Source organism: Poecilia reticulata, chromosome 23, assembly GCF_904066995.2.
Source record: "Poecilia reticulata chromosome 23, P_reticulata-male-v2, whole genome shotgun sequence".
NCBI classification, from domain to species: Eukaryota; Metazoa; Chordata; class Actinopteri; order Cyprinodontiformes; family Poeciliidae; genus Poecilia; species Poecilia reticulata.
Window position 1 is genome coordinate 7,515,442 of NC_088852.1, and position 14,555 is coordinate 7,529,996.

Consider the following 14,555-nt stretch of genomic DNA (forward strand, 5'->3'; position numbering starts at 1 on the left):
TTTAAATTGTGGAATTCCCTAATATTCTCCTTACCCTGATTAATCTCAGTTGAAGATATTTTTTAAGCAGGCATTTAGATAACGAGTTACAAACTCCCAATTAATGTTTATTGACTTTTATTGCTTCCCATCCGTTTTGTCTATTTTTCTGTGTTTCGTTTTCACTCTAAATCTTTATGTGACATTCCACCTGGCGAAAAAGCGCTTTATAAACAGCTCACTTACAAAATGGCCGTTTCCAATAACGCTTGATTCCGTTGCTGGGCAACCAATTTCCATCTTTAAAACACATAATCCAAAATTTGCAACAGTTCCATAATTAATCAGCAGTTGGTTGTGTTCTAGTAAATATTAGCGCTAAAGTGGTTGGCTTTCATAGAGTTTACCGTTACGGAACCAAACACCTGTCTCGGAAAAAAAAAAAAGAATGGAGGCCAGAGCCTTTTGTTTAGTGTTTGGCCATCTCTTTTGGTTTCCACAGCGTGCCAAGCACAGCGTTGAAAGAGCCAGCTGTTGACGGTTTGATCACCATCTAGAAAAAAGAACAATGTGTGCATACCTATTTGCTACTCGTATGTTGGTGTGTTTGACATCTTAAAAGGCAAAAAAGAAAAAAGAATGTCCTTGTTGATCCACACAGAAGAATTTCTTAAAGAATAGTTCTACAAAAGTAGGTTTAACTCCTGACCAACCAGCATTTACAGTTCATGTGTGAGTGAATGTCGTCACTCGCTGGCAGAGTTCCTTCCTGTGGCCATGATATGAGTCACCTTGATCAACATTCCCCAAGTCCATATGGTCACTCTGCTTCCCAGATCATGTGTGTTGCTCTTGTAAGCGACATGTCCTCTTTTGGATCAGGGAGGACCGACATACTGGACATACTGGAGCATCATAACCAGTGTTTATTTGAATGATCCGTTTGTACAATTCGCAGCATTTATTAGATATGCGCTAGTCTGGTTTTTTCTTTCTTGCTCTTACTGAATTCATTTTTTTCTTTGAGGTCTGACTGAATCTGATTCCCCCCACCCCCAACACTTCAAAAAAAGAAAAAAGAAAAAAATACGTGTCACTAGTTCCACAACTGAGATATCAATTTGGACATAAAAAATAAATTAAAGATTTTTGCCCTTCATGTGTAAAAAATATTTCTAACCTGTCAGAAAACTCAAAGAGCCAAATTACACACACTTTCAGGTGTTTAACATTTGAAGCAGAGATAAATAAGGAAACATATTCAAATTCCAGTTTCTGGTCAATGTTTGTGTGTGCGTGTGTGTTCTTCATACGTATTTTTTATCGTTTTCTTTTTACATTATTTTCTAACTAGGTATTTTCTAACAATGATGACTATAATAAAAAAATGACTGCAGATATGTGTGCATATTCTTCCTTTATATTCATCATCTTTCCTCAAAGTTTTGCTTCTTTTTGTTTCAACACTGTGAGCGATTGAAAACCAGTCAGATTCCTTGTTTGTTCGCTCAATATTGGCAAATAAATATGATTCATAATCTGATGAAGCTTGAATCAAAAAGATACATTTTGTGCTTTTTTGGGTGTCTTATCTTTGCCGTTTAGCATGTAATGCAAACAGCAATGTCAGTGCATGATTAATGTTTTTTGTTTTTTTCAAAGAAATGCCAGAATAAAATCATTGCCTTTTCTACATGCGTGGCATCGCTCACTCCTTGTGTATAATCCATTATGAAATCTGTGGCGGTATTATCTGTGACCTTTTGAGAACTGGAAAGCTCCTAGCTGTACTTGTAGACAAAAATCATAAAGTTATCTCACTTCAGCTCATTGGTTAGGACGTGATTAACCATTTGAATTTTATTTATTTACTTTAATTTTAAGAAAAATACAACTACAGCAAAAGACAGAAGCTGTCGGGGTCTTACCGCTGAGTCTGGTGGGCTGAAGCCGCACAGGCTGCAGACCTGGTTCTTGCACTCAGTGCAGGTGTTGTAATTGGGTGGCTCCTTAGATCCGGTGTTGAGCTGGGTGGTTTTACACAGCGGACAGAGTCCACTTGCAGGCTTTCCAGCTGCCTGCAGCCTTGGGGCCCCTGGACCCTTTGCTGGCATGGGGCTTGGCTGCCCTTGAACTTTTGGTCCAGGTTTTCCAGGTCCTTGTTGTGGTGGGCCACCTTTTTGCTGCTGAGCTCCACCCTGATCCGGTCTAGGTGCCGGCTGCCCTTGACCTTGCCTGGGGGCCTGACCAGGGGGTCCTTGATCTGATTTGGGCCCCTGACTTTGCCTTGGTCCTGGGCCAGGAGGACCTTGACCAGATTTCGGCCCCTGACCAGGTGGTCCTTGCCCTGGAGGACCTGATTTAGGTCCCTGACCGGGTGCACCCTGACCTTGCCTCGGTGCCTGTCCAGGGGGGCCTTGACCTGGCTTTGGGGGTCCTGCCTGCTGTGGCCCCTTTGGTCCCTGACCCTGCTGGGGACCCTTCCCCGGTGGCTTCCCCCCCTGCTTGTTTTCCACTTTTGCCGTCGCATCGCCCTCCTCCTCGTCCCCGAACAGTCCAAACTTGGGAATGTTGACGGCGTCGCCCATAGATGTGATGGAGGACGTCATTGACGACACGGCGCTGAGGGGATTGGCCCCGCTGAGGAAGCTGGAGCCAAACATGCCGGACGATTTAGTCTCTGGGCCTTTTGGCTCCTGCCGGAATCTGGATTCAAAGAGGCTTAAGGACGAGGGGCTGCGGCCTGGTGTGGGCCTGCCAGGTGGACCCTGGTTGAAGGCGTCTACGGTTCGACTCTTACTTAGGCCTGCAGGGCCCCTGGAGGCTCCTACCTGCTGGTGAGCATCAGATTCTGAAGGTCTGAAAAAAAAATAGAAACAAAACGATCCTTGTTATATTTACAAGTAAAAGAACCCAATAAAAGAATTGCAAGCAACACACAACTAAAACAGGTCGATAGTGCTGCTGGTTAAATTTCATATCTGACTTTACAACATTTAACATTTAAACTTCATTAAAAGGATGCCATGTCCGTTTCTGCTGACTCATTCACACTCACCATGACAACAAGTCCCAGCCTCTGAAACTACACCCAACATTAAAACCTCTGACTTTAAACTCACTAGGATTCACAACACAAAGTAGTGCAATAAAATGAAAAGGGCTAACAATCTTTAAAACATTCAAAGGAAAAAAAAAAATAGCTGAATGATTTTTGCATCCAAAAAAAAAAAAATCACTCAGCTACAAATATAAATCCACTTGTTCTCGCAAGGCCTCGAAAAGGTTTTAGAGAACGAACAGCTGACAGAAACACAAATACTGGTGAACGACATGGAGTGTGGATAGTGGACAGAGACTGAGAAGCGGTCGGCTGTAGCCTGCATGTTAGGACAAAGCGACGGGGCCTGTGAACCCAACCTGAACACTGAATGCAGTGGAACTTTAGAGAAGTGCATCAGTGGAAGCTAATGGACCAATTGGCTGTCATTGATTAAAGCGTGATGGTGCATGTTTATGACACACACTTGCACTGGTTTCTGCTGCAGTGAAGGTCCTTGGATGCTGTGGTGCAATTAAATAATGTTCTCTGGCAGTAAAAGTTTAATGTTGCAATGAATATAATATCTGATTGTTTTCATAGCACGCCTGAGTAATATGGTACTGTAAAGGGTAGCAGCCGAACAAAGGAGGGCTGGTCAGAATGGTGAGTGAACTTTGGGCGTGTTCAGGTTCCCTCCTAGCTCTGAGAGTCCACTGACCGAAAGAATGACCAGTTGCAGGTTATCTACACAAATCATTATCCTTAGGCCAAGTTTAATACTTGTACACATTCAACATCCCTGGAGCATTCAATTCAACATGAAACACCTAAATTCTGTGAAATATTAAATTAATCATACTAATAGTTTAATTAAATATCCATTGCAAATACATTTAATATGCAACCCTGCACAGGTAACCAGAGATACGGGATTTCTTATATTATATGGAGATCGTGAATTAAAACAGTATTTAAAGGCTTTGTTAAGTATAACAGTACACTGGTTACTATGGCAGTAGTAAATTACTAAGTAAAGAACACTGTACAATCTACCGGGTTAATGAAAAGGAACACTGAATTTTCAGAGAATTACCCAGAAATGTTTTTAATTTGATGACTATGACGTGTCTGTGTAATGACTATAAGAAAATGGTCTGTGGTAAATTAAGGTCATCTTGTTTCAAAATGTCAGACTCATTTAATACTTCAGCTTTGTTCAGTCTTTGAAAATGTGTATATTATAAGAAGACTATCTGGATGCAAGTCAGAGCGACTGTCGTTTGCCAACTTAATTTAAAATGTTTGCTAGACGCACACAGGCACTTAATGAAAATCAACGAATCGGGAAGCTTTTACTTGCAGGTTGTTTTGAGAATCATTGCACAGAATTAAAATGTACTTTGTGTAACATTACCATGACAATTAGTCCTTTTCACAAATACACACACGAGTGTGCACAGGCTCAGGGGCAACGTAAATCATTAAACCAAATGGTCTACACTTAACAAATGATGTTCACCTCTGATTAAATAAGCTGAATTTTCTTCACAAGGCTTGAGTCTGGATTGCCATGAGGTCTTTAAAGTGCACGTCTAAGCCAAGTCTGAAATCATTTGTAAGACAAACATGCTACCAAGTGTCTTTACTAATTACTAAAAATAATTCAAATCAATTGCCTTACGCCTAATTTGATGTAACCAGATGTATGTGAGCTTTTTGTTTCTGTGTTTGGCATGTAAATGCAGCATTATTCACATCACCTCAGAAGGCAAAAATACAAAACAGCAGAATTACAAAATAATAACAGACAAGAAAAATGATAAAACATGGACATTATAAATGGGCTCAAATGTTATGTGGTGGCCCTACAATGAAATTCTGCTTGGGACCTCATAAAACCTTGGGCAGGCTCTGTCGACGAAACAATAATTGGCGTAAAAAAAGCGCCGCAGTGAATATTTTCAGCACCAGGGACAGCGCCAAGCCTGTTTCCTAGACGGCAGGAGATGTAGCAGAGATTCGGTACGAATAAAACAGCAACACAGAATTCATCTGGGGAAACGCAATCAAAATAAAACAAATTAATGTCCCTGTTCTATTTATAGTCATATTAATATTGATGCACCCCTCCCCCCAACCTCTAGCTCGGATATAAATAACATTTTTCCCCCCCAGTTGGAGACAGTTAGCACAGAGGCCCATTACTTCATCCGGTACGCACAGAGATGCATCTTCTGGCTGAATGACTTCATTGTAAATACCACTAACAAAATTTTGCAGTTTTTTTTTTTTTTTAGTATCAACGTACTAAGATAAATATAAACGTATTCACGATATATGCAAATAATGGCTGCATATATATGTAGTTAATTGTTAAGATGTTCAAAATGCAAATATAAAAGAAGAAGAAGAAGAAGAAAAGAAAAAAAAAACATTGGGCACGACAAATTTCCTTACCCAGCAGGCATTTCGACCATTTCTCACAAATAGGCTACTGGAGGTGTGTCTCCTCACTGATTTCACGCAGAACGACCGATCGAATCGGACCATTCCGGTGACTCGAGTGTATTCATTTACACCGCCACGAGCTGCAACTTTGCCCACTTTACAGCCAATTTTGTGGATTCAACCATTAAAAAAAAAAATTTTTAATCTGAGACTCCCATCACTCCTCCTAACAATGAACTCTAGGAACAAACTGGGGTTTCTTGTGCGATTCGCGGCGTTGAAATGGGTGTAAATGGGACTCTCCGCCTCCTTATTGCATATTTCTTAACAACCACACACACACACACACACACACACACACACACAGAGAGAGAGAGAGAGACATCCGCTCAGGCCTCTCACACACAAAACGCTTGGTCCGGTTTAGATATTTGGAGTGCATTGAATGATGCCGTTTGAAATCCCTGCCTTCGTGCAGCTGCCGGAGCTCCAGGTTGCCTGCCCTGCGCCCTTGACATCGCCGCGGCCAGTTGCTTCCTCTCATCCTCGCTCAGCTCGCTCAGGTTGACCGGAGTGCCATCGGAGATCCGGACGAAGCCGCCCTTTCCGTCAGGTGCCATCCCCTCCGGCAGACCAGACGGGGGCCCTTCGCCTCCTTCCAGGCTCGCTTCGTTCCCCATGATCGACCCCTCCCGTTCCCCCCAGTTCTCAGATCAATCCGACACCCGTCTTTTTTTTTCCTTTTTTTTTTATTAATTATCTTCGAAGACGGTGATCCTTCGAGTATCGAAGCATGACGGATTGTTTAGATTTCTGCAGTTATTTCCCTGTCCAGTCGCGCTTCTCCATTTCCTTCGTTTCTCGTTGTTTTTCTGTAGCTCGCATCTCTCCAGCTTCAAACCACAGTTGCCAGTTTTCCGTGAGGGGGGTCTTCGTTTTACTACTGCTCATAACCACTAAGCGACTTCCGGAATACGATTACAAAATAAAATACTTATTGTATTTTTTTCCCCCTAGCATTATTTTCGTCATTATCGTTAATAAATTCACACCTGCCTTGACCAACAAAAATTTTAACGTTTTAATCCAAATGCTTTGAAATAAAAAAAACCCTGCATTTTATTGCCTGAAATTTTCAGTAATATTCAACTGTTTTATTTTATTCCATCCTAATTGAATTACATTCTGTTTTAACTTCAGTTTTCTAATGATATTACCAACACAAAATAATATTATTCATTATTATTATTATTATTATATTTTTGACAAACGAGGTGTTACATAAATTATAGGTAAGATTTTTTTTTGCAGTGCTTTTATATTTATCCACAGTGGAAATGTATTTTATTAGTCAACATTACGTGCTTTAAGTTGAAAAAACAACTTCCGCTCTTCACTGAAGAACTCCAGTTAACTTAACGCAGGTTCTCCAAACGTATCCTGACCAACCACGCATGCTCCACCTCGCAAGTGATCCTAAGACATCAGTGAAGGAAAATGTGCTTAAAGGCGACCATCACTGCTACATTTAGGTTGACTATGAAATCCAGAGAGAGAATTAAACAAAACAAACAAACAAAAAGTCACAATGCTCAAAATACAATACAACTGTGTCATGTTCAGTCAGCGGAGAGCAAATGCAAATATCAGTTTGGGGTCAAGAAACCAGGGCCTCTGGGAGAGCCTAAGATGATCATAGTTGTGTGATTGCACATTAAAAAAAAAGGAAAAAAAGAAGAAAAACAACAACATCAGACATCATGATTTAAAAACATGCTAATCTAATTTTAGTGGAGTCTGCCATCATGAAATATTCAGAAACACAGATAAGACATCTGCAAACAGATGACTCAGGTTGAATAATCCATTTTCAGTACGCAGCTATTATCTCCATAGCCTTTCTGTTAGATAAATAAATATGCTGTTGTATATCGGCAGAAATCTGTGAGGAAATCAGTTTTCACTCGTTGACACGCAACGGTGGCCTCTTTCTCTCCTCTTCTCTCTTTCATGAAGATGTGATGGCTCGGGTTACGTGAAGGAGCGCCGCAAAGGATCAACCGGTCTCATAGGCTCCAGAACATCCCCATCTTCAAAAAGACAACCCAGTTTAGACGCCGACGCGAACTCGTAACCAGTCATCATCCCGGGTGGCACAAATCAGACCTAAAGCATATTTATTTAGGCCTACTGCTGTGGGAATATGCACAAGCAGGAGGCAGACACAGCATCGAGGATATTAAAACCTGTCGGCTGTGCTCTACATCAACAGGAAGTGTAGCAGTACGACAGCAAGTGCTCATTTGCTGTGTTGCTCCGTAGGAGCTGTTGGGCAGATGTGTCCTCATTGGAACAAACTCACAGCCCCCCCGCCCAAGGCACCTGGAAAGGAAGTACGAGCTTGTGACAGTATAGATCATTTGAACTCAATTTTAGATGCGATGACAGGAACCAAAAGTGTGATGCCTGGATATCTCGCAATCACTGCATCGTATCTCTAGCTTGTGATAACCACGGCGTCCTTGTGAATTATTTTTGTTGTGGCGCTTCCAATGCAGCGCCGGAGGTCGTTCGGAGACTTATTGCATATTTAGATCACAACCAGGCCCTGAAAATAGGTAGCCATGTTTTTGTCTTTTCAGATCCAAGGGGATGTTATTTAACTCTACCAATCTGTATCCATGCGCAATTATATGTTCTCCGACTTCAATTCTTGGGCTTTTCCACAAATTGCCATAACACGGAGTAGATAGATAAATAGATATAATGATGACCATAACATTTCTAAGCTTTCCAGAATCCTTCATACTTTTATTTCATTCTTTTGCCATTTTTTCTTTTTTAATCAATTAAAAAAAGAGAAAATGTTCTCATCCCACCTCCATCTCCTTGACCTTCTCATGCAAAGGCATGACTAATCTTTTTTACAGTCAGTCATCTCCTTCGCATTTTTCCTTCTATACCCCACAGTGTATCTGCATGTGTAGGCCCGCGTTTTCGTGACCGTCTTCAGTGATAAATGATGGTAGCGTAACGATCTCTCTTTTTGTAGAGCGTTTTCTAATATTCTGTTCTGTGAGGGCGGACAAGCAGCCCATGTATGGATGCTCTTCTCGTGTGCACGCGCCCCCCACGTTCACACGACACAGATATCCACTCATAAAAAGCAAGAACGCCCTTCCAAAGACAAAACATAAATAGAAGTGTGTTCAAACCGAGCTATATGATTACTGCAAGTTCAGACTTATGCAAAATTCTCATGTAAAGCTAAATATATATATTTTTAAAAAAAAAACTAAATTAGTGTTATGGTTAGACTGCTATTTTCTATGCATTAAACTAACAATAACCTTTTTCAATGGAATGTTGAAAAAGTGTTTACCTGCATCAGCTCATCACATGTAGTTAGGTTATATTGAGAGTACTGTATTCACGTCACTTGTTCCACATTACGACTACAAGCTGTCATGTATTGTAGTGGATGCATAATTGTGAAATTACCTTTAACTCAAATATTACTGAGAATCGAGAGATTTTAGACGTCGCCAGGCTAAAGCAAACTTTTCAGAAAGCCACGTAGGAGCTAATGGATAAATCTGAGGAGGAGGTACGGAAAGTGACTGACTTCTTTAAGAGGCGATTAGCAAAACAAGGCGCAGGTGAGACTAATCAACAGAAGCAGAGCAGCTGGGGCAAAGTCTGAACGCAAGAGCTGAGGGGAAAATCACCGGTTACTACATAAAAGAAGACGGAGTTAGAACACAAGTTCTAACTCCATCAAAACCTCAAGAGTAATACAGAAACCTAAACCGATATTTTATTAATTATGTGTTCTGAAGCGTTGAAGCTTAAATTAGGGAGAACAAAAGGGTTCATTTCTGGAAGGTTTCCCAACGCAGTCCTCTGTAGTGACATCTTGTGGCCAAAAGTATTAAAAGCAGCTTCAGTGCTCAATTTGAAATCAGCTGGTATATCGTAATTGTCCACTCTACAGGCTCGGATTGTTATCTTCTGTATGGTTTTGATATTGGGGTGTCATTGTAGTGCTTTGTGCGAGTGTAAACAAAGCATGTTGCTAAATCATTTTGATAAGTGCTTGATGTTAATTGTTTATAACACATGAAGACAAACAAAAACTAATGCTGGGAGGATGTGCTTGTGAGGGACTTAATTCCATATTCTTATGCAGTAAACTGACCAATGGAAAGGTATGTTGCAGCAATGCTTCATATTCTAACTTTGATGTTTTGACGCGGTTGGAGATGAACTGGGAGGTCGACACACTTCTACAAAAAAGAAAAAAGAAAAGTCACCGACATCTGCCGGGCGAGGATTATAAAAATATTCCAAATGGTTTGGGATAAAGCGACCTAAAGGTTTGTGTCAATCCATCTAAATTAAAACAATTATGCAAAATTCCCCCTGCAGCAACGCAAATTACTTGTTTCCACTTATCAAGAATTACATCTATTTATTTCATTTAACCTTTATTCAAGCAGGTCAATTGATTGAGAATGAATTCTCCTTTTCAACAACGACCCGTTCAGAAAACATTAAGACGTCATACTGCAGCATATCAAAACACTTGATGGAGTCGCATTAATAGGCATAAGATTTGTATGGTAAATCATCAAAAAGACTGGTTTGGATAAGTTTTTCTCAAATGTACAAAACTACATTTTGTATTTACTTATGCCATTTTCTGATATTGAAATTTGTTGTGTGGCCAAAAACATAAAGAAGCTACAGGAAAGCTAATAAAGGGGCCAAACACATTTTAAAAATGATATTAGCATAGTTAGAAAGCGATGTAGATATGATTCTAGTAGCACTTTTGGGAGGTTAAATTATTCATTCCTATATCTATTTGATGATGTACGTCTATGTCAAGTTCAGCGAAAGTACATCTTCAAACTTGACATGTTAAGGAATACATGATCAACTTCTGAATTGTGTATTATGATGAGCCATATTCCTGGATTCTCCAGTGTTTTAGAGATGTGTGTGCTTGAGGAGCTCACTGGTGTAACTTGAGTCTGGTAACCAGATAACACAGACTGGGCCCATTAAATATGAATACTCATGAGGCAAGAGACTAACAAAAGCAGGCTCTGTTTTTCTCTCTCTCTAGAGAACGGGCCAAATAAAAGTAGAAAACTAACCAAGCTTCAAAAACAAACCCTAACAGACCCTTTACTGGGACTCTGGAGAATTCACTTGCAGGTGTTATAAGAGTCATTTGCCCCTCGTGATATTGTGTTCTAAACAATCTACTCGACTCTTCCCCCGAGAGTTTTAGCATCCTAATCCAGCCCTTTTTCCAATTCAACAAAAAAAGAGAAGGTTGCATACCTGCTGTGTGGAGTGGGTCCTTGTTTGCATCCTTTAATTCAAAGAGTGACAACGAGGGGAGGCGGTTCCCAGGCGACAGTATTCTTGCAAGTGATGTTTAATTTCTCTTACATTAGGGCTGAGCCTCACTTATCCTCATTAGCATCCCGGCTAATGTTGTCCAAAGGGGAAGTTTCCTTCTGTCTGTTGAGTCACTGGGGATAAAGAGTTCTTTTAAAGTCACTGAGGTTCCTCTTGCTTCCCTCACTTTGCCTCGCTTTCCGCATATGCTCTCGGTAGATGTACCTGGGTGCACCTGCTGCGAGCACACACACACACTTAGTCACCCACACACACACACACTTAGTCCAATGAGGGTGCACCCGTGCGCAGACTTAAAACCGCCTCTCTAATCCTCTTTTCTTCTGAGAGATAGGCCAATCAGTCACTTTGCTTTGCCCTGTAAGCTGTTTTCACACAGTGCAATGTGCGAGTTGTCCAGCCGGAGCTCGCAGTCACAGAAAAGGGTCAGACTGAGAATCAAACGGCAAAACAAAGGAGAGAAATTCTCGCAGAGAGTAAATTCGTCTCGGGCGACCAGGGCAAACATTGCACCACCATCTGGTGATCCCATTAAAAGCAGCAAAAACAACAGAAACAAAAACAGAAGCCAATGGCATGTGGTAGCCACACAGCTGTAGAGAGAACATTAACACTTTGCATGTTTAAAGAAGTGGGACAAACATCTTTTCTTTTTCATTTTTCTGTGCAAGAGCAGCCGGTTTCTTGCCACAAAACAAACTGCGTGAATAACATTCCTCGCTCCCCGAGGACGCACAGAGACATCTGATTGCGACTCTCCAAACAGTGAAGGACTTACATAAGTCCCTTTGTTTCAAACAAACTCAAAGCTGCAGAAGCGCAGAGAAACGGCACCGAGCTGCTGAAAGGCTCGAGACGAGATCTGCTTGAGACGTTCATGGCCGAAAATGCGCTTGATGAAAACTCACAACGGAAGCACAAAACACACTTAAAATATTTAACCCGAGCCACGTGTCGTCACTCAGACGCCGAGATGCTTTTCTACGTTTGTGAGCCAGTGTGTGCAGGAATTATTTAAAGACAACTTTATGATTCTCAGCTGAAGGGCAAGGGGACGGGTACTTTGTGGTGTAGAAGGACTCTTAATAGGATTTGCTGGTTGTTGTCTGGAGGCCAAATCTCCAAAGCCAAGAGTGCAGCTTTGTGATTGATGTAGCAACAGGACGGGCTGCTTGGTGCATACATTTAAAGCAGCTATGGTGACGAGGCAACACTTGGCACTATTCAATTATCGTAGTGTTTCCTTGGCGCCTAGTCTGTGCTGAAGTGCATGCTTATTCTTTGTGCACCTTCTTGCATTGACTCAGTGTTGTGTCAGTCAGAAAAAAGGAATATCTGTGAATTTACCTTTAATTTGTGTGTTTTGCTCTAAGGAGATGCCAAAGGAAAAAAAACAAACAATTCTCTGGGACCATTAGAGAAAGCAGTCTTTTTCAGAATAGAAACACGTTTTCAAATGCAAAATTACACAAAAATCACCTTGAGGATAAATGAGTGCAACTTATCCCTCTCAGAGGAGAAAGTGAAAATAAAAAAGGCGCAATAACCTGGTTGCCTAAGTGTAGGCACGCTTAAACTAATGCTTTGCTAAAAGCTAATTTAATGTTTAAATTCTTAACTTACTCCCTGCCACCTGTTATAGAGAACCTGATTAACTTGGAGTAAAGCTCGGCATCATTCAAAACCATATCTCACAGAGAGGTTATCAAAGATCAATAAGAGCTCATTTTCGTAAAGTAACAGTCAGGAGAAGGGTACAAAAATGTTTCCAGAGCATTCCATATGTACCTTGGCACAGTGTTGAAAGTTATCGGTAATTGAATTTCAACAAGTACAATAGTACAGTGCACAAAAGAAAAATATTCCATTAACCCTTTCATGCATGAATTATGATACTTTGTGTCAGGATTTTTTTTTCAAAAATTTTTTTTAAGGCATAAAAAAAAATTGTAAAAAAAAAAAACAAAAAAAATTATTTTATGTTTTTTTTAGGTAATCAATTGTAATTTCTTCTAACACAAAGTTGTTATTTGAAAAATACATAAGTAGTATTGTTCTCTAGGGATTATCTGATGTCACAATATTTTATTTCTTACCTGCAAGAGTTGTCTACAGTAGAAGGAGGGACAGGGTCGATTGGCATGCTTTTTTGTCTGTCGGCCATATTGGATTTAGCAAAAATAATTTCTTGCATTTGCAGCTGACGGCCAGTAGTTGATAGTGTATTTTTATGATGTATTAGTGTCCACTTCAGTGGCCTGGGTGCATTTATAACATAAAAATCCACAAGAAGCACAAGAAAATGGCCTTTTTGATAGCTGTCCACTGCAGTGACCACTATGCATGAAAGGGTTAAAATTAACACTCTTATTTATCGTGCATGCATTTCGTGACAATGTTCTCGGCCACTCTGATTGTCATTTGTGTCGAGTCACAATCAAGTGTCCAGTTGTGCCATTTATTCCGCGACCTCTTCATTTCTCCTGCACAAGCGGAAATGTCCTAAAATCGTGGCTCGCCAGTGACACAGAAAGTGTTTTCCTCCGTGTGTTTGTTCCATTCACGGCGTCTCGCTGACTCATTCAGTATCCAAATGCTGATTCATCATTAGAAGAGAAGCAGTGCCCAAGGGAGAAAGGTCCCATTTCAGAAAGAGAGGAGTGAGACAAAACGTTAAAGCGATGCTGCTTTCACGGCCAATTAAGCCATATATTCTCCCTCAGTGTTCGTGAATTCAGAACAGCTCACACCTGTTGTCAACACAGTGCGTCACAGACCGGAGCATCGCCACTTTTTTCTACAACGAGGCGGGGGGGCAAGTCCCTCGAGTGTAGGCGGACTAAACACAGATGAGTCAGAGTGACGACAAAATCAACCGTGCAAAGAAACCCAGCACATGACGGGGGGGGTGTTACATAAAATACTTCCACGCCTGCCGTCTCCATGGGGCCCAGAGATAACTGTCCAAGTCCTGATGCAGCTTCAATAAAGTCTAAAATGACAATTGGGCCGATGAGCTTTGGCAATCCTGCCAAAGGATCTCTCGAAGCCCTGGGTTTTAACAGCGGCCCAATTTTAACAGCCTGAATCAGTATTTCCTCCAGAACGCACAGGGACCAGAGCATCGATCGCCATGAATCCAAGACAATGTTCCACTGTGAAGCATGGATGAGGTGGAGGCCCGGCGTTTGTCAGGGAGTTTTTACGTCTTACCACTGACTCTCAATATAAATACAGCTGTTTTGAGACAGAAAGAGGATCCTCAGAGAAGTACCATCCTGTTGGGACACTAAATACGTGGCGACGCTAGAAGGAAAGATGCTTAAAGTTCACCTCCCAGCAAGACAGCAACACTAAACATGAAAATGGAATAAAATTAGGTGTCTTGCCTAGGAAGTGGACTTAATTTACAAGTCCAATTACATAAGCTCTTTAAGAGAAACTGCACATAAGGGATTTCCGTGCCTGTTTTGTGGGTAAAAAGTGTTTTTATCGTTTTGAAAACACCATACTCACCAAGATGATGTTTCTACGCTGCGCTAAAGTTGAAACATCACAAATCAGCCTGTTTAATGTTTTCCTTCCCCCCCCCCTCCTGCTTACATACTTCTCCAAATCATGCCTCAACATAGGCTGCTGCAATCAACATGAA

The 14,555-nt window shown here is 41.1% G+C and overlaps 1 protein-coding gene across 6 annotated transcripts in view; it reads right to left on the reverse strand.

Annotated features, from left to right (window-relative positions):
- The window catches only part of pcloa (piccolo presynaptic cytomatrix protein a), a 57,144-nt gene extending 45,833 nt beyond the window's left edge, over nucleotides 1-11,311 (reverse strand). For 3 of the 6 annotated variants that reach the window (XM_017302720.2, XM_017302719.2, XM_008400622.3), the window contains exons 1-2: nucleotides 5,939-6,506; nucleotides 1,908-2,838 (exon numbers count right to left, since the gene is read on the reverse strand). In XM_017302720.2, coding sequence (XP_017158209.2) covers nucleotides 1,908-2,838; nucleotides 5,939-6,150 — 1,143 coding nt within the window. In that variant the 5' untranslated portion in view covers nucleotides 6,151-6,506. Of the gene's footprint in view, nucleotides 1-1,907; nucleotides 2,839-5,938; nucleotides 6,512-10,822 lie in introns of those variants that run through there. The other 3 variants (XM_081603995.1, XM_017302721.2, XM_008400623.3) reach the window with 3 other exon arrangements.
- Nucleotides 11,312-14,555: the final 3,244 nt, after the last annotated feature.